This window comes from Miniopterus schreibersii, assembly GCF_964146895.1.
Source record: "Miniopterus schreibersii genome assembly, chromosome: 11".
In the NCBI taxonomy this organism is placed as follows: Eukaryota; Metazoa; Chordata; class Mammalia; order Chiroptera; family Miniopteridae; genus Miniopterus; species Miniopterus schreibersii.
Genome location: NC_138111.1, coordinates 664,055 through 685,965, shown reverse-complemented (window position 1 = coordinate 685,965; position 21,911 = coordinate 664,055). Strand labels below are relative to the sequence as shown.

Below are 21,911 nucleotides of genomic sequence, written 5' to 3'. Positions count from 1 at the left end.
GTGAAGTCACGCACCTCAACCCTGAGGGCTGCACCACACTGGGATCCAGCCAGCCTCGCTGGTCTCGATTTGGGAATTATATTATCTTGCGTTTTACAAGCTATGCTTCCCCTGCCCCCAACACACAGTCTCAGTGCTGCAGAGCTTCAACTCCTTTGTGTGCAGATGAGGAGACTGAGGTTCAGAGAGGCCCCCTGTCCCTGTACCTGGTGAGCCCCTGGGCTGGTGCAGCCCTCCCAGCTCCAGGGACTCAGCACCCACCTCTCACCATGAGGACTTGCCTGCCCAGGGGCCGTCCTCGGCCACAGGCACTTCCTTACTGAAAGGTGCAAGGCTTCTCCTGGCTTTCAGGAGGAGCATACCTGGGGCTGGTGCTCCTGTCTGCTGCCCTGTGGCTGCTCCTGTGGACGGGCCTCCCTGTCCTCAGCGGTGGGCTGCCGGGGCAGTTTCCCTTAACCCGTGGCTCTGTTTTTCAGGCCCTGTCCTGCTGCTGACCAGCGACAATATAAAACAGCGCCTCGGCTCTGCCGCCCTGGATAGGTATACAGCCTCCACCTGGGACACAGCCCGGCCCCTGCCCTCCACAGGCCTAGGCACAGCCTTGAAACGGGCCCTGTGTCTATGTGCACCCTGGGGTCTGCCCCCCATGTCTGCACCCCCCATGTCTGTGCTTCCCACGTCAATGCCTTCCAGTATCCACGAGTACCGGCTGTCCAGCTGGTTGGGGCAGCAGGAGGACATACACCGGATCGTGCTCTACCAGGCAGACAGCACGCTCACGCCCTGGACCCAGCGCTGCATCCGGCAGGCCGACTGCATCCTCATTGTGGGCCTGGGCGAGCAGGAGCCCACCGTGGGCGAGGTGCGCTGCCCTGGGGTTTCAGGGTTTTGTGGGGAAGTGGGCAGGGCTGGGCTGAGGATGAGGCTATGGGTGGGACAGGGTGGGGCTCTAGGGGGTGGAGTGAGCAGTGAGTGGGGCTGGGGCTGCTGGCCAGGCAGGTCCTGGCTGGGGCCGCCACTCTCCTCAGATCCCTCTGTTGCTCTTTTCCTTTGAGTGAAATATTTAAACATCTCAAGGACGGGTGATAGGAGCTGACACCCAGATGTGTATGTCTGGTGGTGGTTTTAACAGAGCAGAGTGCCCTGGCCACGGCCCCGTGTGAAGCTGGAGCCTCTGACCCTATCTCAGTGTGCTCTGTGTGTGCAGCTGCTTCGTAGGGATGACCTTATAGAAACAGTGCCCTATGTTTTCTCACCTCGAAGTCTCCCTGTCTGTCCCCGCCACCCATCTGTCCCAGTCCCTGGGCTGGGATGTTATTTTCTGAAACGGGCCCAGCTGGGCCAGAGGGTGCATCTTCGCGTTCCCCAGACGCTGTGCGCGAGCCTGGGCGCCACATCCCCCCACGGGCACTGTCACTCGTTTCCTGAGTCTGGAGTATGCACTGCACGCTCATCCTCCCTGCAGCCGGTTTCTCCTCTCTCCTTCCTTGGTTCTGTCCCTGTTGTCACCTCCAGCTTCTGCCCCTGGCCCTGGGGCAGCCAGAAGCTCCTGCCCTGTGATGCGGGTCCCTCTTGTGCAGGGAGTGAGGCTCCCTGGCGAGGGAGCCTGTGCAAGGTCCATTGTCTGAGGTCTCCGCGTATTCGAGGGGCCCCGTTTGGGGAGGCAGCCTGGGCACAGCCTCCCAGCCCAGGGCAGAGGCGCCACCGCCCAGCTGGTTTACAGAACCGGGGCGCCACCTGGCCGGTGCGCGGCGTCGGGCGCGGGCCTCGGGCCCCCGGCCCGGCCGGGCGCGCTGACCGCGGGCCGCCCGCAGCTGGAGCGGATGCTGGAGAGCACGGCCGCGCGCGCGCAGAAGCAGCTGGTCCTGCTGCACCGCGAGGACGGCCCGGCGCCCGCGCGCACCGCCGACTGGCTCAACATGCGCAGCTGGTGCTCGGGGCACCTGCACCTGTGCTGCCCGCGCCGCGTCTTCTCGCGGAGGAGCCTCCCCAAGCTGGTGAGGGCGGGGCGGGGCGGGGGCGCTGGGGGCCCGGGCGGGGGCGCTGCGAGCCGGAGCCGGGGCCTGGGCTCCCCCCCCCCCCCCCCCCCCCCCCCCCGTCACAGCCGCCCGCCGCCCGCCCCCAGGTGGAGCTGTACGAGCGCCTGTCGCAGAAGCCCCCGGACCGCCACGCCGACTTCTCCCGCCTGGCGCGCGTGCTGACCGGAAACGCCATCGCCCTGGTGCTGGGCGGGGGCGGGGCCCGGTGAGTCCAGCCCCGGGGGGGGGGGCGGGGGGGGCGGGGGGGGGGCGGGGGGGGCGGGGGGGGGGGCGGGCCCCGCTGACCCGAGTCGGCCTGGCCTGTGGCACGGTGCACACCCCCCCCACCCCCCCCCCGCGATGAGCCGGAGCGTCCCCCGCGCCGCGTGTCCCCCGAGGCCGGGCCGCCCAGGTCGCGGGCAGCGGGCGCCGGGGCGGAGCAGCTGGCACGGGCTTGGACCTGCTTGGCCCATCACATGGCTCCATCAGCAGCGTTTTTAATGAAAATTTAGTTTTAGTCAATACTTAGTTTAACAGCCATATGGCCATTTTCTGAGGCCCTGTGGTATTTATGCCGCACAAAACAGCCTTTCCTGCCCATCCTGCCCCCACCCAGCAGTGTCCCAGAGACACCCCCTTGCAGCTGCTCTCCAGCCATCTGCTCATCTGTTTCTAAATCGCTTTCCTATTCTAGAATGGTTGTGTCCTCGAGGCTGAGTTCCTCACCTCTCCCTCCCACAGTCTGTGCATCTGTCACCGGTCACCCCTCACCCACCATCCATTACCCGTCACCCACCATCTGTCACTCAACATCCATCACCCAACATCCATCACCCAACATCCATCACCCATCACCCACCATCTGTCACCCACCATCCATTACCCGTCACCCACCATCTGTCACTCAACATCCATCACCCACCATCCATCACCCACCATCCATCACCCCTCACCCACCATCTGTCACCCACCATCCATCACCTGTCACCCATCATCCATCACCTGTCACCCATCACCCACCATCCGTCACCCGTCACCCACCATCCATCACCCATCATCCGTCACCCACCATCCATCACCTGTCACCCATCATCCGTCACCCACCATCTGTCACCCACCATCTGTCACCCCTCATCCATCACCTGTCACCCATCACCCATCACCATCTGTCACCCCTCATCCATCACCTGTCACCCATCATCCATCACCCACCATCCGTCACCCATCACCTACCACCCATCACCTGTCATTCGTCACCCATCACCTCTCATCTGTCTGCATCTGCAACTCACTGGCATTGGGCACGTTCACACTGTTATGCTGCCACCCCCCCCCCCACCATCTCCAGGACTTGCTCTTCCCAGACTGACACTCTGTCCCCATGAAACACTCACTCCCACCCCTCCCCAGCCCTGGCACCCACCGTCCACTTCCTGTCTCTGTGGACCCGACGCCTCCAGGGCCCTCCTAGGAGTGGGTCACACAGCGTTTGTCCTGTGACCGGCTTCTTTTGCTCAGCATCGTGTCTTCAAGGCCCACCCCGTTGTAGCCTGTGTTGGGATCTCCCTCCCGTTTCCTGTTTGAGGCTGAAAGACATTCTCTCGCATGTACGCTCCGCGCTTTGTCACTCATCCATCAAGGAGGACTTGGGCTGCGGCCACCTTTTGGCTCCTTGGCTTTTTAAAAAATACATTTTTCTTGATTTCAGAGAGAGGAAGGGAGAGGGAGAGAGTTGAAGCATTAATGAGAGTCATTGATCAGCTGCCTCCTGCACGCCCCTGACTGGGGATCGAGCCCACAACCCGGGCCTGTGCCCTGACCGGGAATCAAAATGCCATCTCCTGGATCATTGGTCGATGCTCAACCGCTGAGCCACGCTGGCCTGGCAGCTCCTTGGCTTTTTAAGCAGCCGTGTCCTAGCCTGTGTCAGCGTCTCTGTTACCTGCTTCCTCTGGTCCCACCTCCACTGTTTATTTCTTCTCCGGGCTGCGGTCACGTGGTCTCCTCTGCTGGTCATTTTTGTTAGTGCCAGACATCATGTGAGAAATGCTAACAGTGGTTTGAGGCGCAGAGTAACCACTTCAGTCCAATGCCCGCTTTCCCGTCCCTGCAGGGCTCGTCTGTGCCCCACTCATGCCGACCCCTGGGGAGTTTACCAGGACCCCCTTTCCAAATGGGCCTGGACTTGTGTCCCCACCCATCCTGAGTCCATCCAAAGCCTGTTTAGTGGCACAGCCTCTTGGACACTGGTGGGTGGAAGAGGCCAACTGTTGGCTGCCCCTCAGGACACCAGAGAGGCACTAAATGACGTCTGCAGTCCCTCTGAGTTGGGTCTCTGCCCCATTTCCTGCCACTTGGGCAAGAGACGGGCATCAAGCAGGAGTGAGTGGGACTCACAGTTGTCCCAGGGCCCTCAGCCGGGCACTGAGTGCAGGTCCCGGTGGAGGCACTGACTGCTGCTTCTGCTCCTGGTTGGCACAGAGGCTGCGCCCAGGTCGGCATCATCCGAGCCCTGACAGAGTGCGGCATCCCCGTGGACATGGTAGGGGGGACGTCCATCGGGGCCTTCATGGGTGCCCTGTACGCCGAGGAGAGGAGCTACAGCCAGATTCGGATCCGGGCCAAGCAGTGGGCTGAGGTGAGCACAGGGCCAGTCCCTGTGGAGCTGTGGGGCAGGAGGGCACTGGGACCACAGGCCCCGCATGCGGTTCTGCAGGGCTCCGGGCGCAGAGTGTGGCTGTGGGGCAGAGGGGAGCACCTGGGGCGTGACCACGCCAGTGTTGAGGGGTTGGCTCTGTTGGTGCCGGGTCTCAATGTGTAAAGGTGACTGAGCACAACACGGAGAGGTCAGCGCCAGTGAAAGGAAAAGTTCAGTGTTAGTGGCAGTTCCACTGGAAAAAGGCATGGCCACCCCATGGGGCCACCGGGGAGCCCCAGGCCAGAGCCCGTATTGGGGTTTCTGCGGGAAAGGCAGGGTCCATGGCTTAAGATCAGTTCCTCTGAATGATGCCGGTGGGCTGGGGACATGGGGGCTGTGCCCAGTGGCATGGTCCCTGGCCCTGGGGTGAGTTGGGCAGGGGAATGTTGGCTTGTGTGAGATTTTGATAAATGGGGTGCAGGAGGGGCTCTGCATTGGTGAGTTTGCTAATAGACACCCCAGGGCACCTTGGGGTGCAGTCTCTCCCGGGTCTGTGAGACCCAAATGCCAGAGCATGAGGGACACAGGAAACACTGGCGTCCGCACCGGGCCTGTGGTGAATGGAGGCGGCCGGCAAGCCCAGGACTGACCGGCCGGAGCGGGGGGGCTGCGGCGCGGGAGGGTCACCGGCCAAGGCCGAGCGTGAGGGCCAACCTGGGCATGACCGGAAGCCGCTCCCTCCCAGGGAGGCCTCCGTGGGCCTCCTTAGTCTCAGAGGCCTCAGGGCCGAGTCGGGAGTTCTCGCCGCTCACCTGCTGCATCTCCCCCGCTGTGGATCGAGGGTCAGCGGTATCCCCACAGGACCCCCAGGCGGCTGTCCGACCACAGCGGTCCCCCCCCAGGGACCCCCATCCTCAAGGGTGCTTCCTCCACACCTTTGTTCTGGGGGGAGGACGTGTTGGTGCCCTGTCCCTGCCCCTCCTCCAGACGCAGGCTCCCGCTGGGTCCCTGCCTGTGCCCCAGGTGGGGGAGTCTCCCCCTCACGGGCCTCACTGTCCCCCCCCTCAGGACATGACGTCGATGATGAAGACCATGCTGGACCTGACCTATCCCATCACCTCCATGTTCTCGGGGGCCGGATTCAACAGCAGCGTCTGCAGCGTCTTCAAGGACCGGCAGATCGAGGTGCCCCAACTGGCCACCCCGGGGAACCCCGGCCTGGCCTGTCTGCACACACAGCACCTTCCGTGTCCCCTCCCTTACCCCTTGGTGGCAGGGAGGGTGCCCCGCTGAGCCCTGTTCTCCATGCAGGACCTATGGATCCCCTACTTCACCATCACCACGGACATCTCTGCCTCCGCCATGCGGGTCCACACCGACGGTGAGCACTGGCCTCCTGCCGGGGGGCTCCCGCCGCATGGCCCCACGCAGGGCAGAGGAGAGCCCAGCTGCTCCCTGAGCCGAGGAAGCCCCAAGGTCCCCTGAGGGAGTCTGACATAGTGGCTTTGCCACGCACATGGAGGATGGCGTGCCGGGGAATTGCCAGGAGCCCAGAGACCCCCTGAAGGCCAGAAAGACTCGGAGTGGAGACGACGTGTGACCCGAGTGGGGAGGGACAGTGAAGGGCACACTCAGGTCACGGGGTGCAGACGGAGGGCACACGTCGGTTTTGGGGTGTGGATGTCGGTCTGTTAGATGCGCTTGGTGAAACTGGGTGAGGACGTGAGGAGAAAGCTGATCGTGGGTGGCACAGAGGCCCCTTCCAGGGCAGCATTTTTGGAGCCGCTTGAACCTGTCCAGAGGTGTGGGGAAGGGCGGGGCTGGCCGGAGGCTTTGGCAGTTTGGAAGTGGGGACACCCCAGAGTATGCCTGGCTCTTCGGGCCTCGGGGAGGATGATGTCCGGGAGGTGTGTCCAGGCCTAGTGCCCTCACCAGAGGTGGACATGCTGGCCTCAGGACCCCTCGCAGGCCAGGCTGTGAGCCGAGGGTGCAGGGCGGACACGGTGGCAGGAAAGGCTCCTCTCCTTTCCCTGTGCATGTCAGTCGGCCTCCCCACCCCTCTGGATCCCCCCAGGCTCCCTGTGGAGGTACGTGCGTGCCAGCATGTCCCTGTCGGGCTACATGCCCCCCCTCTGCGACCCCAAGGACGGACACCTGCTGATGGATGGGGGCTACATCAACAACCTCCCAGGTACTGCAGCTCCGCGCCCGCTCCTGGAGGTCTGGTGCACGCTCCCTTCAGCGTGTGCCAGGGGAAATCAGAGGCTGGCTCGGAGCAGGGGACACGCACACGCAAGTGCTCGGGCACCGTGAGTCCAGCATATGGCTTCATTTGTCAGCTCAGCGGTGCTCAGCACAAGGGCCAGGGAGAGGCTGGGAGCAGTTACCTCCCGTCTGTGCCCGCAGTTGGAACTAACAGCCCGCAGGTGTCGGGCGTGCTGTGAGGGTAGGCCCCTCCCTCGGGCACACCTGTCACCTGTTGGACGGTTCTGTGCACTCAACTGGCCTCAGGGCTTGTCAGACAGGCTCTGCCCTACCTGGGGCTCCCTGTACCTGTCCCGGGTGGTGACCAGGGTCTCCCCCCCAGCGGATGTGGCCAGATCGATGGGGGCAAAGGTGGTGATCGCCATTGACGTGGGCAGCCAGGACGAGACGGACCTCACCAACTATGGCGACTCTCTGTCTGGGTGGTGGCTGCTGTGGAAGCGCTGGAACCCCTTGGCCACGAAAGTCAAGGTGGGGCACAGCCCTGGGTGGGGCAGGACTGGCCACTCTGCAGCTTCTCTCAGCCTCTCTGCACCTCCTGGTCCTGGGTCCATCACTATCCCTGCTCAGCCAGGACCAGCTCTGGGAAAAGGGACCAGCCTGGCAGAGCTACGTCTCCCCTGGGGGTGGGCAGGACAGGAAGGTACCAGGGTGTGAGACCCAGGAGGCCGTGGTGATGGCAGGTGCTGAACATGGCGGAGATCCAGACACGCCTGGCCTACGTGTGCTGCGTGCGCCAGCTGGAGGAGGTTAGGAACAGCGACTACTGCGAGTACCTGCGCCCGCCCATCGACAGCTATGGCACCCTGGACTTCGGCAAGTTCACAGAGATCTGTGTGAGTGTGGGGGGGCAGGGGGCAGTGGCCAGTGGGCTCCAGTGTCTGGCTGCCTCTTCCCCGGCCCCCTGCCCTTCTGAGAACAGGAGGTGGGGCCCAGCACCCAGCCCCCGTCCCCGCTGTGTGCAGGAGGTGGGCTACCAGCACGGGCGGACAGTGTTTGGCATCTGGAGTCGCAGTGGTGTGCTGGAGAAGATGCTGCAGGACCGGCAGGGCACGAGCAAGATGAAGGCCTTCGATGTGAGTGCCCCGGGCCCCTTCCCCCTCCCCCTCCGGTCCTGTGACCCGTCCTCCCCTCCCCCAACCACCCCAGGTGGGTGCCCAGCCAGCAGCACCTGCCATGGGCCAGAAGACAGAGGCAGTGGCTCTGGGGACTCCTAGCCTCTGCCCAGGTCCCCTCCAGAGAGGATGGTGGTCTGGGCTGGGGTCTGCCCAGGACTCTGCCCACCTTCCAGGCCCCTGCCCATCCTCAGCGAGCTAAGGCCACAGAGGGGCCGGGGCTGCGGCCGGGCTGGGCAGTCGGCTGTGGTCAGGGGGCACAGGGAGCAGTGCCATTGCCTGGACGGGTCCTCCCCGCTGGCCCTGCAGGTCCTCACCTGCCCCAACGCCTCCTTCACCGACCTCGCGGAGATTGTGTCGCGCATTGAGCCCGCCAAGGTGGCCGTGGTGGATGGTGAGTGGAACACCCAGGACCTGCGCCCACACAGCTGAGGGTGCTGGTGGCAGTGTCCCCCACACCCCTGGCATGCTCATCCAGCGGCCTGGACCTGGCTCGCTGTGGGCGGGCCCCGCCCTCTGGAGGGGACCAACGTGCCCCCCTCTGCCTAGACGAGTCTGACTACCTGACCGAGTGCGAGGAGGGGCTGCCCGACGGCCCCCAAGATACCTATGCGGACTTCCAGAGCTCCCCGGCCGAGGGAGGCTCCGACTCGGTGAGCTGCAGGGACGCCCCGTGCCCCCCCCCACCTCTGAGGGCCCCAAACAGGCTGGCTGCCCCTCGGCGGGCCTCCCTCCCAGGCTGGGGGACCCCCACCTGACTGCCGTCTGCTTCCAGGAGGATGAGCCCTCGCTTCCTCAGCTCCCCAGTGTGGCCGCCCCCAGACCGCCCCAGGACGCCGCGCCCCTGGCTCCCTGACCGAGACGGCAGCGGTCTCAGCTCCGACGACCCCTGAGGCCGCACCTCCAGCGGCCTGTCCTGGGGACCGAGGCCTGGGGGCCGGAGACCTGGCTGCGCGCAGGGCCGCGGGCGTCAGCACTGCACCGGCCACTCCTGGGGGCGCACCCCGCACCCCTGCACCCAGCAGCCTCCAGCTGCGCCAGCCCTGCAGGCCCCCGAGCGGCGTGGGCGCCCGAAGCGCCCGCCTAGTGTCAATAAAGTAGATGTGACCCTGTGGGCCGCGTGGTCCCTGCGCCCGACCTGCGCAGGGCGCAGCCAGGCCGGAGCCGCCTCTGCCCGCCGGGGCGCGTCGCAGGGCCGTGGGCGGGGCCGCCCTCCTCGGGGAGCCCACACACCCTCTTCTGGGACTGGAAACCCCTGGGCACCAGTTCCAGGCCGGGGCGGGGCGGGACCTGGGGGGGAGCAGGTCCCCCTACGAAGGACGAGCCCCTCCTGGTCCCCGAGGCGCTGCTCGGGCGCCGCACGCACAGGACGCGGGAGGCCCCGCCGGTCCCGTTCCCGTTCCCGGGTCGTTAAGGGGGGGGGGCTGCGAACAGTAGGAGGGGCTGTGCCGCTGCCCCCGCAGGTCCCCGCGGGGCCTGGGGACGCGGGCGGCGAGCGCCGAGGGCCCGGCAGGCGGTGACCGCGGCCGCCCCGTCCCGCCCGGGCGAGGCCCCGGGGCCCCCAGCCCGGCGCTGTGGGCGGAGCCGCGCCCGGCCCGCCCCGCGCTGACGTGCGGTGGGCGGAGCGCCCCGCGTCCTGCCCGCGGCTCGGGCGCCGGCTGCCGGTGCGGCGCGGAGGCCCGGCGAGGCCATGTGGGTCCCCGGCCCGAGCCCCGGCCCCTGCGCGGCGCGGCTGTCCCGGCGGAGGCGGCGGGCGCGGGGCGCGCCCTGAGGCCGGGGATGCGCGGGCGCCGCGACCATGGGCGCCGCCGCCTCCCGGAGGAGGGCGCTGCGGAGCGAGGCCATGTCCTCCGTGGCGGCCAAAGTGCGGTGAGTGCGGCGGCCCCCGCGCCGCCCCCCGCCTCCGCGCGTGCCCCCGAGACCTCAGCCCCCCACTCGGGGTGACGGGCCCCCGGGAGGCTGACCAGGGGCGGTCCGCGGGTCCGGCCGCGGGCCCTGGGACCCAAGGGTCCTGGCGCTGCGCCCTGCGAGCCCTGCCTCTGTGGGTGGGATGGGAGGGCTGCCCGGGTGGCCCGACCCCTCCCTCGCGGGGGCCGGGGCAGGGCGGCGGCGGGGTCCCCGTGCCCGGCCGCGGGGGCCAGGAGGGGCCGGAGCCCTGACGGCCCGCTGTCCACCCTTCAGCGCCGCCCGAGCTTTCGGCGAGTACCTGTCCCAGAGTCACCCTGAGAACCGGAACGGAGCAGGTAGGCCACGGGAGGGTGCCGGGCGGGTCTGTCCGCAGCCCGCACCCCAGGGCCCGCGGTCCCCTGCTGCGGGCCGGCCCTGGGGGCTGCGGGGGGTGAGCCCGCAGCTGCCCGGCCGGGCTGGCTGCCTCATGCCCCTGCCCTCCCTGCCTGGCGCCCCAGGAGCTCCCAGGCACTCATCACCATGGCACCCACCCAGCCTGGGCCGTTGGCATGGCAACAGGCCTCCTGGCACCCCCAGGGTTGGCACCACTGTCTCTGGGGGCCAGCTGGCGGGGGGGAGGGGAGAAGTTGGCGCTGGGCACGAGTGAGGTGGCAGGCTAGGAGGTGGCCCGTTGGTTCCGCTGCCCCATCACCCGCAGGTAGCACATCCTGTCGCCTCCCCACCCAGGGGCTTGGGGCCCAGACAGGAGGCAGGTGGAGCCCCTGGCGGGAGCACAGGGAAGCCTCTGCTGCAGACAGCAGGGACTGGGCTTGGTTAGTGGGCTGGGGGCAGCCCGTCCCCCGTCCGGGCCAAGCACCTCTGGGCATTCCCTGCCCCCTGAGCACCAGGGTACTGGGCGGGCAGGGCCTTCAGGCCGCAGGCTCACCCGGTGCCTCTTCCCCAGACCACCTGCTGGCTGACGCCTACTCTGGCCACGACGGGTCCCCCGAGATGCAGCCGGCCCCCCAGAACAAGCGCCGCCTCTCCCTGGTCTCAAACGGCCGCTATGAGGGCAGCCTCTCGGAGGAGGCAGTCATGGGGAAGCCGGCCGGAGAGGGCCCCCAGCCCCGCGTGTACACCATCTCCGGGGAGCCAGCCCTGTTGCCCAGCCCAGAGGCCGAGGCCATTGAGCTGGCGGTGGTGAAGGGGCGGCGGCACCGGGAGCAGCATCCCCACCACCACAGCCAGCCCCTGCGTGCCAGCCCGGGCAGCAGCCGCGAGGACGTCAGCACACCCTGCCAGAGCTGGGCGGGCAGCCGCCAGGGCTCCAAGGAATGTCCGGGATGCGCCCAGCTGGCCCCTGGCCCCTCCCCTCGGGCCTTTGGGCTGGACCAGCCCCCTCTGCCCCAGGCCACTGGCCGCCGCAAGAAGCTGGAAAGGATGTACAGTGTGGACCGCGTGGCTGGTGAGGGCATCACGGGCGTGGGCAGGCCTGGCGGAGTCCAGGGCCCGGGTCTGCCAGCGGCAACCCCTGTGGGGCTTGGACAGGCGGAGGGTGCCTAGGTCACAGCATGCAAGTAGGGTCCTGCTGCCCTGCCTCATGCCCATAGTCGGCTTTGGCTCTGCCAGCACCACGCCAGTCAAACAGTGCTTCCCGGGGGAGGGGGCTTGGGAAGATCGTGAGGGTTGAGCAGGCTGAAAGCATGGACTTAGCTGGAAGATTGGGGAGTCCTGGGGAACGGTCCCAGGCCCATCAAACGGGGCTCCCACATATTTCAGGACATACATAGCTGTCTGTGGCCTGGCCAGCCGGTGGGCCTCTCCCCCGGGGTCGTCGGGCTGTGTGGGTGGCTGGGGACCCATAGGCCCACTGTGTCTTGAAAAGGCCTCCCTGGGACTCTCAAGCAGCCCCGTGCCTCCTGGCTCGGAGGTCACGTCCTGAAGAGCAGAGCTCTAGTTGAGCTGCCACATTCTCTGAGGCCACCTCCTGGGCTTCAAGTCCACAGTCCTCTTGGCATCAGGGCACAGGGCTGGGTGTGGGCAGTTCCCCTCCACGATCTCGTGCTTCTCTGAAGGACACAGGTGAGGGGTTGGGCAGGGGTCAGGGTGAGAGGGCTGAGCTGATTCAGCCTTCCCCTACCTTGTCTAGGAGCTGTAGCAGGTCCATGCTCCCTGAGGGTCTCTACCTCTGCCCCCTGGTAGGGTCCCGGGGAGGGGAGGTCTGGCTCACACCAGAGCTTCCAGGCTGCAGAGAAGACCCAGGAGGGGCTGCAGCCATTGTCCCTGGCCTGCCCCTCCTTCCCAAAGGGAGACAGAATGAGTCCTTTCCAGGGCACCCCGGGGACAGGTTGTGCTTTCAAAGGAATGCTCCCCAACTGTGGGCAACCAAAGGGAGAGCTAAGCAAGGACAGTCAAAGCGTCACGAAGCGGCTGAGCTGCGTGGGTGCACCTCGCCTCATGCCCTGCGCCAGCCTCTGGCTCTAGGGCTGCGGCGGAAGCACCCCCTTCCCCAGCAGGACCCCCCACGCCTCCCTGGTCATTGCGCATTTGTCTCTTCCAGAGGACACCCCCACCCCCATCCGCACCTGGTTCCCCAAGGAGAACCTCTTCAGCTTCCAGACAGCAACCACAACTATGCAAGCGTGAGTCATGTCCCTGACATGTGCCCGCATGGGGCCTCTTCCTGGACCCTCTCCTTCCCCTGGGCCCACCTGGTGGCTGTTTCTGAGCAGCCCCACGAGCCCAGAAATGGTGTCACTCTGAAGGAAGAAAGGCCAGCTGCTCTTCTCACCCCCCCGCCCCCGACCTCCCCCGTTCCTCACTGTTCCTCCTTTCTGTGCATCCTGTCCTGTCCACGGTTGATACAGTCACCAGTGGGGGCGGTTCTCCTGGGCCCGTGTCACCCAGCTCTGCCTACAAGGCTCTGCCCTCACACATGCCCCCAGACAGCAGCCCACTGGTGTTCCATGTACACCGCGAGTGACCACAACTCAGGGGCCCGGGGGTCTGCCCTCCTGCACCTATGACACATAGCTGGGTTTCTGTCCTCGGGCTCCCTCCAGGGGCCATCCTCTGTTGTAGTGGGCTCCACACCAAAGAAGCTACCTACCCTGGGGCCAGGAAGTGGTGCCACCATGCCCTCGGGCCCCCGGCTGGCAGGGCAGTCAGGCCTCTGTGCCTGCCTGACAGGTCATGGCACCTGGTGGCATGGGCTGTGGTGACTGCAGTGTGCAGCGCCCCTCTGGTTCCTGGGGTCCCTGTGGGGGACTCTCTGAGTCAAGCACAGGAGGGTACTGACTGCAGGGAGCTTGGGGGGCCGAGGGGTCGAGGCTCACTGTGTCTTCTCTCTCACGCTGCCCCTTCTGGCCTCGCCTCTAGCATCTCGTAAGTACCCTGTGGGACCTGCAGCCTAAGGGCATGCGGTTGTCCCTGGGGAGTCCTCCCACCACCCTCCAAATAAGTCTGGGCCAGCCAGGGACCTGGGCATTGACTGTGGGAGTGCTGCGTGCCCTCGGGCACTGAGGCTGCAGCTGTCCTGCCAGGGGCCAGGCCAGGCCAGGACAAGGTGGGCCAGGACCCCTCTGCCAGGTCCAGCACCCCGGATGCCCCACCGGTCTGGTCCCTGTGCTCCCTCTTCTGTCCCCTCGTGTCTGTTCCTCTGTCCGTGGCCAAGGCAGTGCTGACTCCCGGTGGTTTCCCAGGGTGTTCAGGGGCTACGCGGAGAGGAAGCGCCGGAAGCGGGAGCATGATTCCGCGTCTGTAATCCAGAGGTAGGGCCTGCCAGCCACTCGCCACCAGGGTCTGTCTCTTGTCTGTGCTGGTCTGGCCTGGGCCCCCCAGGCCCCTGCAGACCAGATGGGGGAAGGGTGGTGGCGACCACTGGCCTGGCCCTGCTCTGGGGACGCAGCAGGCAGGAGAGGTCATGTGGCCTGGGCCCCCCAGGCTTTTGTTTTGGGGGCACCTTGAAGCCCAGAGCTGTGGGGTCTGGGCGAGGCTTACCCTTCCCGATCCCCTCTCAGAGATGTGTCCAGGAAGCCGCCTGTCCATTTTGGACATCAGGCTTTGTCCAGGCACAGCATTTGGGGACAAAGAAGACCTGCCTTTGAGATGGCCCAGGGACGTAGTGGTGGGGGAGGGGGCATCGTCTGCAAGCCCCAGACCTACCTGTGGGTGATGCAGACAGCTGCGCAGCTGAGCGCAGGAAGCAGGAGCCCTTGACCACTTGGGAGGGAGGCTGGCCTGGGCCCAAGGAGGAGATGGGCGGGCAAGCAGTGGAGGTGGGGTGCTGAGTGCCCTGGGTCACCGAGGGGTGGAGGGTGGGGTGGCAGGAGAAGGCTTGGTCATTGTCCCTTTGAATAGGCACCAAAGGGAGCCCGGGAGGGGTCTCAGAAGGAGGGGGACTGGGATTTGCCTCTGGGTGGGCGCTGGGCCACTGGGAGAGTTTAGGGGCCCCGGGAGGGCGTCCCTCGCTGAGAGAGGGAAGAACAGAGCCACGGGCGGTGGCTGTGGCGGTCAGGGAGTGTGGGGGACTAGGGGACAGGGCCACCACCCACTCTCACAGCCCTCAGCAGCCCTGCCCGGTCCTTCTGTTCCCCCAGGAACTTCCGAAAACACCTGCGCATGGTCGGCAGCCGGCGGGTGAAGGCCCAGAGTAAGGGGGCGGGGGGCGCGGGGCGCGGGGGCTGCTCTTGGCCGGCTGGGCTGCGAATGCGCGCTGTGCGGGGAGGACCCCCAAGGACACGGGCCCAGCCCAGCCCCTCTGGGGACTAACGCCCCCAGCCCTGCCCTGACACCCCAGGCTCCACCCCTGGCCCTGCCGCAGCACCCCCAAACTCAGCCCCTAGCCCGCCCTGCCCCTACCTTTGGCCTCCGGCCCCGCCCTCAGCCCCGCCCACGCACCTAAATCCCACCCCGGCCCTCCAGGCTCTGCCTACAGTCCCTCGACCCCCCCATCGCTGCTACCCACCCTCCAGTTGCCCCAGCCTGGAACTCGCAGGATGCCTCCAGCCCTCCCAAACCCCGCCGCAGAGCCGACCAGCCGCGGCCCAGCGCCCCTCTGGGCACCCGGGGTGCGCGGGGTCCCGTCCCCCCTCCCGCCCGCTGAGGCGGGTCTGCTCTCCCCGCAGCGTTCGCTGAGCGGCGCGAGCGGAGCTTCAGCCGGTCCTGGAGCGACCCCACCCCCATGAAAGCCGACACCTCCCACGACTCCCGAGACAGTAGGTGCCCGGCGCAGGCCAGCCCCCCTCTCCCAGAGGCCCCCCCAGGCCCCCAGGCCCCCAGGCCCTGTGCTCCGCCGGGCGGGTCCGCGCTGGGGCAGCTGCGCTTCTGCTCTGAGCCTCGGGTTACCCGTCGGGTAAATGGGCGCCTGGCACCTGCGCCCCGGGGTGCTGGGCAGGCGCATGGGCCGCGGCTCCCTGCCGGCCCCCGGGGCGGGGCTGCGCGCTCAGCTCCCCTCGGCCCGGGGCACCGGGCGCGCCCGGCTGGAGCGGACACTTGCTTCCTGGCTCCCACCAGCTTTGCCCCGGGCCTGCTGGCCGGTCAGGCAGCTTCTGGCTGGTGGTGGTCTTGGCTCCACTCCCTGGCCCATCCCGTGTGCTTTCTGGCCTGGAGACCCCTCCCGGAGGGGGCGTGCCAGCTCCGCCCTCCGCCCATCTCCGGGAACCGCCCCCGGACGGGAGGGAGGTGGGCTGAAGGTGCCAGTCCCGGTGACCCGCCCCGCCCCCCAGGCGGCGACCTGCAGAGCTCGCACTGCACCTTGGGCGAGGCTTTTGAGGACCTGGACTGGGAGACCGAGAAGGGCCTGGAGGCTGTGGCCTGTGACACCGAGGGCTTCTTGCCGCCCAAGGTCATGGTGAGGACTGGCCGCTCAGGTGCCCCTCCATCCGTCTGGGGAGGGGGGTCCTTTTCCCTTGGGAGCTCGGCTGTCTCTGCCTGGGGACTATGCCGCCCCTGTGGGCTCCCAGCAGGGGTTGGGGTTTCTCACGGGGCTCCAGTGTGGGCTACCTGGGGGTGTCTCCCCCGTCTGCACGGCTGGGGGGTGACCTCACAGGGGCTCCCCGCGGCCACTGCGGCCTGAGCAGCTCCTGTGTCGCCCCCAGCTCATCTCCTCCAAGGTGCCCAAAGCCGAGTACATCCCCACCATCATCCGCAGGGACGACCCCTCCATCATCCCCATCCTCTACGTGAGTGCCCCCCGCGCCCGCCCCCGGTGCCGGGTGGGTGCTGCCCGAGGGCTCTGACTCAGGTGTGGCCTGTCTGTCCCAGGACCACGAGCACGCGACCTTCGAGGACATCCTGGGTATGCGCCCTCCGTGCCCACTGCCTTCCGGGGGGGCTGGGGTGCGCGCCGGCCTGGGGAGTCGGGGGCCGCACTCACTTCCCTCCCCCCCCAGAGGAGATCGAGAAGAAGCTGAGCATCTACCACAAGGGAGCCAAGATCTGGAAGATGCTCATCTTCTGCCAGGTGGGCTCGGCGCCTCCCTGCGGGGTGGGGGGCCGGCCCCGGTGCGTATGGGGGAGCGCTGGGCGGACGCCATGCTGACCGGTCTCCACAGGGCGGCCCGGGGCACCTGTACCTGCTGAAGAACAAGGTGGCCACCTTTGCCAAGGTGCTGAAGGAGGAGGACATGATCCAGTGAGCAGGGGGCGTGGCAGGGGCAAAGGGGCGGGGCCATGGAGGGGCGGGGCCAGGCGGGCGGAGGCCGCGCCCTCTGCGCTCAGCCAGGCCCCTCCCCGCGATGCTCCCGCCCCCTCACCTGGGGCCTGGGTTGGAGCCCACCTGTGACCTGCCCTCCCCCCACCAGCTTCTGGAAGCGGTTGAGCCGCTTGATGAGCAAAGTGAACCCAGAGCCAAACGTCGTCCACATTATGGGCTGCTACATTCTGGGGAACCCCAACGGGGAGAAGGTACAGCGACCCCCAAGCCCCACCTAGGCTCTCGGAGACCCCAGACCCATGAAAGCAGTTGGCAGAAGGCGGCCCCCTCGTTTCTTCTCAGATTACCCTTTCCACTCCCTTTAATCCGCCCAGAGAAACCCCTGGGCCCTCAGCCCAGCCAGTTGTGGGGGTTCCTGCCCCTCCCCAGTCATGCCCTTGGACTCCCTCCCTCCCCTGCCCTGAACTCACGGCCCCGCCCCTCCTTTCAGCTGTTCCAGAATCTCAGGACCCTCATGACCCCTTATAGGGTCATCTTTGAGTCCCCCCTGGAGCTGTCTGCCCAAGGTGAGTTCGTCAGGCTGGGGCCCGGCGCGCTGGGTGGGGTGCAGGAGGGAGCTCCCCATTTCCCCAGGCCCCGCCCCTCCCTGAGCCCCGCCCCTCCCTGAGCCCCGACCCTCTGCCCGCCCCCCACCCCTTCCTGAGCCCCGCCCAGCCCTCTTCCTGGCCCCGCCCCTCTGCCCGGCCCCTCTTTCTGGCCCCGCCCCCGTTGGCACTCTGCCCCGGCTCCGCCCCTACCGGAGCCCCGTCCGGCTGTCCTGGCCCCGCCCTGCCCTGTTGGAGCCCCGCCCCTCTGTCCTGGCCCCGCCCCTACTGGAGCCCCGCCCCTCTGGCCTGCCCCCGCCCCGTCGGAGCCCCGCCCCTCTGCCCTGGCCCGCCCTGCCGGAGCCCCGCCCCTCTGTCTGGCCCCGCCCTGCCGGAGCCCCGCCCCCGTCCTGGCCCCGCCCCGCCGGAGCCCCGCCCCGCCGGAGCCCCGCCCCCACCGGAGCCCGCCCCGCAGGGAAGCAGATGATCGAGACCTACTTCGACTTCCGCCTGTACCGCCTGTGGAAGAGCCGCCAGCACTCGAAGCTGCTGGACTTCGAGGACGCGCTGTGAGCGCCGCCGACCGCGCAGCCTCTCGCTCAGGGTCACGCGGCCCTCGGCTCGGGCGCCCCGGCCACGAACAAGTGCCATCCCCCGCCCTGCGAGCGCCGGGGCGCGGCCCGGCCGGACCATCACCAGCACCGGGCGCCGGCGGCTGCGCTGCGCCCTCCGCCCGGGCGCCCGCGGGCTCCCTGCGCCCTCCGCCCGGGTCCCTAGCGTGCACCGGGCTGGCAGGCGGGGGGCACCGCCCCGCGCCCCGCCGGAGGTGCCCGGAGCCGCGGCCGAGCCCAGCGCGTCCCTCCGCCTCCCCGGGCCCGCGGCGGAGGACGGGCCGTGCGGGGCCAGCCGGGCTGGGCCCTGCGGGTGAGCCCCGGCCGCTCGGGCCCCGGACCCGCGCCCGGGCGCTGGAGGGCCGCGGGCAGCCTGGCGCCCTGGCACCGCCGGGCAGGGGGCAGGCCCCCCTTTGCAGAGCCTGGGCCGCGGGGCGCCTGGCCGCGCCCTTGGCTGAGGGAGGGGCAGGGTGCTGGCCCCAACAGTGTACGATATCCGTAGAGTGACCATTAAACCTGACCCTCGCTGCGCGGCCGCGGGTCTCCTCTCTCGGCGTCGGGGGACCCCCCCCGGGCTCCGGGGCAGCTGCTCTGAGCCTGCTGCGGGGCCGCCTGCGCACCCGCCGGACCGAGGGCGCGGGGCTTACCGGCCTCCCCCAGGGCACAGTCCCTGAGGCGGTCGGGGGGCGGCCCGGGCTCCCAGAGGGCTGGAGGGGCCTGGAGAGGAGCAGGCCCTGGAGGCGGCTGCAGGGGGCAGGGGTGTGGCCCTGAAATGGGCCAGGCGAGAGGTGAGAGGAGAGGTATCCCACTGGCAACTTCTGCCCCCGGGCCTGGGCAGAGCACCCCCCCCCAGGTTATTCTGTGTGCGGTCAGCAGTGTGGCCACAGCAGGAGGCCATGAAGTACCACAGGATCAGCTGGCCTCCCTTAGCCTCAATTATTTCCAGATATGCCCACTGCCACCCATCCCCCAGTGAACTGGGCACAGCCCGGCCTGGCTACCCCAGTGGCCTGGGGACAGAGCAGCTGGTGCCAGCTGGGTGCATCCAAAGCCATCAAGGTCTGGGGTTAGGGAGAGGCCACCAGTGGATGGCATGGGCGCAGGCCAGAGGGGTACCTGGGAGCTGGGGGCAAGCAGCCCTTCCTAGGTGGGCGTCCCAGCTCCGGGGGCACAGCCCTGCATCACCCGTTGTTCCCAGGGCATCCCAGATGGGCGGGGCCCTGGGCCCTCATGTGACTCCCCCACCCCTCAGGCCTGGCATCGCGTGATGCTGCCAGCCTTCTGTTTGTCAACAATCACCCGAGCAAGGCTGCAGACAGAAGCTCTCAAGGGGCCCAGCTGCCCGCACAGCGTGTGCGCAGAAGGCACACTTACCGTGTCGCCGGCAGTCCCCACCCCAGGACAGCCAGGAGCTCTGCAGTGTGCCCCCGCCCCTCTCCTGGCCTCTGGTGGGACCCTGCAGTCTCGGGCTGGGCTGCTTCAGCAAGCACGGCCGCCCCACGGTCCTTGGTGTCGGCTGCGGTGGGTAAGGGCCGGGAGGGTCCGCCCGCGGGAGGCTCGAGGTTTAACACCTGCTTCCCAAGGTGCCACTTCCCATACCCGGCGCCACCGGGAGAAGCGTGAGGGAGGGGAAGATGGCAAACCCCGAGGGGGCCCAGAACAGACAGCACACACACGGGAGAGCGTTTTGGGAAAAGCGCAAAACCAGAAAGGTGATGGGAGACGTAGAGGCGGCTGGGTGGGGCAGCATGGGGGCCAGAGCCACCCCCGGTCACTGCAGGCGGCCTGCCCACCTGCCCCGATTGAGATAAACACTGGCAGCAGACAGAGGTGGCTGGGGAGAAAACATGTACAGCCCGCGCGCGAGAAAGGTGGTATGGATACGAGTCGGTAACCAAAAACCTCCCAAAACAAGTCCAGGACCAGATGGCTTCACCGGTGAATCCTACTAAACATTCAAAGAAAAATTAATAATTAATCCTCAAACTATTCTAAAAAAAAAAAAAAAAAAGTAGTGTGAGACCAACAGTTTATAAGACCAGCATTACCCTGATACCAAAAGCAAGCAAGGCTGCCCCAAAAAATAAAATTACAGGCCAGTATCCCTGGTGAACCTAGACGCCAAAATCCGCAATAAAACACTAGCACGCTGAATTCGACAATACGTTAGAAGGACCGTACCCCACGATCGTGTGGGATTCCTCCCAGGGATGCAGGGCGACTCCATCACATGAGCCAGTGCGACGCACCACCAGGGATAAAAACCATACCATTGTCCCAACGGGTGCAGAGCGCCCTTGACAAAATTCAACGTCTATTTACGATAAAAATCTCAACAAAGCAGGTATCCAGGGAGCGTACCTCCACATAATGAAGGCCGTGTATGACAGGCCCGCGGCTAATGTCATAGACAACGGTGACAAGCTGGACGCCTTTCCTCCAAGATCAGGAACAAGACAAGGATTTCACTCTTGTCGCGTTTATTGAACACAGAGTTGGGGGTTCTAGCCAGAGCAATTAGGCAAGAAAAAGAAATAAAAGTCTTCCACATTGAAAACCCAGAAGTAAAACGGTTACTGCTTGCAGATGACATGATATTTTATATAGAAAAACCCTAAAGACTCCACCAGAAACTGTTAGAACCAATACGTTCAGCAAGGATACAGGATACAAAACCAATGCACAAAAGTCTGCTGCATTTTTCTACATTAATAATGAACTGTCAGAAATTAAGAAAACAATCTCATTTAGAGTTGCATTAAAAAACCCAAAACACCTAGGGATAAATTTAGCCAAGGAAGTGAAAGACCTGTAGATTGAAAACTATAAGACATTAATGGAAAAATGATTGAAGACACAAATACATGGAAAGATATTCTGAGCTCACGAACTGGAAGAATTAATGTTAAAATGTCCACACTACCCAAAACGATGGACAGATTCAATGCAATCCCTGTCAAAGTTCCAACGGCACTTTTTACAAAAATAGAACAAACCAACCTAAAATTTGTGTGAAGCCACAAAAGACCCCAAATAGCCAAAGAAATCTGAAAAAAGAAAAACAAAGCTGGAGGCATGTCACGCCCCGACTTCAAACTATATTACAGAGCTATAGCGATTGAAACAGTGTGGTATTGGCATAAAAAACCATATCAATGGAACAGAACAGAGGACCCTGAAATAAACCCCGGCATGGGTATGTGGTCGATCAATTTATGACAAAGAAACCAAAACTACGCAATGGGGAAAGGACATTCTCTTCAATAAGCGATGCTGGGAAAACAGCAGCCGCATGCCGAAGAATGAAATCGGACCCCCGTCTTACACCGCACCCCCCAAGTAACACAAAATGGATTAACGACTTGAACTCGAGCCTAAAACTAGAAGAAAATACAGGCAGTAACCTCCTTGACGTCGGACGCGGCGATGATTTTCTTTTAAAACCTGACACCAAATCAAAAGTAACAAAAGCAGCAAAAAGCAAGTGGGACCACAGCAAACTACAAGGCTTCTGCCCGGCAAGGGAGGCCGTCAACCAAACGAAAGGCAGCCTGCGGTCCGGGAGAAAACGCAAACCATGCATCTGCTAAGGGGCGGATGCCCGAAGTAAAGAAGTCAGACGGCAGAAGACAACAGTGAGAGGCAATCCAATTAGAAAACGGGCAGAGGAGTGGCTCGGGCCGCCGCGGAGCTCTGGGCTGTGACAGCCTGCCCCGACTTCCACTTCCTCGCTCTGCGTGAGGCCCTTGCTCCGTGGGTCCCTCCCGTGGCCGCGGCTGCCCACACACGGCTGCGGTCCTTTCTCGTTCTCAAAGAAGTCCTTTTGGTGACAGGCTACCTGGCGGACTTCTGTTCATGACAACCCGGACGGATGTTTTTCCAAAGACACAGAGATGGCCGACAGGTCCCCGAAAAGACGCTCAAGGCCCCCGATCACCCCGGGAAACGCAGAGATACCCCCCCGCACACCCGTGGGGAGGGCCATCGGGCACATGTATGCAAATTAGGCCGCGGGAAGGCACATCAGCCCCTGGTTTGAATTAAGCCACGGTGCGTGTCACCCCACCCGTCCGACGGGCTAGAGGTAAAACCTGAGACACCCAGTACTGAGGAGGGCGGGAGACCGGGCCCTCCTGCC

The 21,911-nt window shown here is 65.6% G+C and overlaps 2 protein-coding genes across 6 annotated transcripts in view; both read left to right on the top strand.

Annotated features, from left to right (window-relative positions):
- The window catches only part of PNPLA7 (patatin like domain 7, lysophospholipase), a 31,525-nt gene extending 22,377 nt beyond the window's left edge, over positions 1–9,148 (top strand). For all 4 annotated transcript variants that reach the window (XM_081151782.1, XM_081151784.1, XM_081151781.1 and 1 more), the window contains 14 exons: positions 477–540; positions 694–862; positions 1,815–1,997; positions 2,126–2,244; positions 4,500–4,656; positions 5,725–5,841; positions 5,968–6,037; positions 6,731–6,847; positions 7,244–7,392; positions 7,605–7,757; positions 7,887–7,997; positions 8,346–8,430; positions 8,586–8,689; positions 8,812–9,148. In XM_081151782.1, the coding sequence (XP_081007908.1) occupies positions 477–540; positions 694–862; positions 1,815–1,997; positions 2,126–2,244; positions 4,500–4,656; positions 5,725–5,841; positions 5,968–6,037; positions 6,731–6,847; positions 7,244–7,392; positions 7,605–7,757; positions 7,887–7,997; positions 8,346–8,430; positions 8,586–8,689; positions 8,812–8,892 (1,679 nt within the window). In that variant the 3' untranslated portion in view covers positions 8,893–9,148. The remainder of the gene's footprint in view (positions 1–476; positions 541–693; positions 863–1,814; positions 1,998–2,125; positions 2,245–4,499; positions 4,657–5,724; positions 5,842–5,967; positions 6,038–6,730; positions 6,848–7,243; positions 7,393–7,604; positions 7,758–7,886; positions 7,998–8,345; positions 8,431–8,585; positions 8,690–8,811) is intronic.
- A 567-nt stretch (positions 9,149–9,715) lies between these two features.
- Positions 9,716–17,824, top strand: NSMF (NMDA receptor synaptonuclear signaling and neuronal migration factor). Of its 2 annotated transcripts, XM_081151403.1 has the most exons (15): positions 9,716–9,905; positions 10,218–10,279; positions 10,888–11,388; positions 12,484–12,565; positions 13,625–13,693; positions 14,522–14,574; positions 15,050–15,139; positions 15,650–15,774; positions 16,022–16,105; positions 16,188–16,221; positions 16,316–16,386; positions 16,478–16,557; positions 16,727–16,829; positions 17,069–17,144; positions 17,638–17,824. In XM_081151403.1, the coding sequence occupies exons 1-15, from the start codon at positions 9,835–9,837 to the stop codon at positions 17,733–17,735; spliced, it is 1,599 nt and encodes a 532-aa protein (XP_081007529.1). In that variant the 5' UTR covers positions 9,716–9,834; the 3' UTR covers positions 17,736–17,824. The 2 variants fall into 2 exon arrangements, with proteins under 2 accessions (XP_081007529.1, XP_081007530.1); XM_081151404.1 differs by lacking the exon at positions 13,625–13,693.
- Positions 17,825–21,911: the final 4,087 nt, after the last annotated feature.

Coding starts and splice junctions, on each gene's coding strand:
- NSMF (XM_081151403.1), top strand. CDS start 9,835: ATGGGCGCCGCCGCCTCCCGGAGGAGGGCGCTGCGGAGCGAGGCCATG. Junction 15,775..16,021: donor TCTTGCCGCCCAAGGTCATG/GTGAGGACTGGC, acceptor TGTCGCCCCCAG/CTCATCTCCTCCAAGGTGCC. Junction 16,387..16,477: donor AGATGCTCATCTTCTGCCAG/GTGGGCTCGGCG, acceptor CGGTCTCCACAG/GGCGGCCCGGGGCACCTGTA.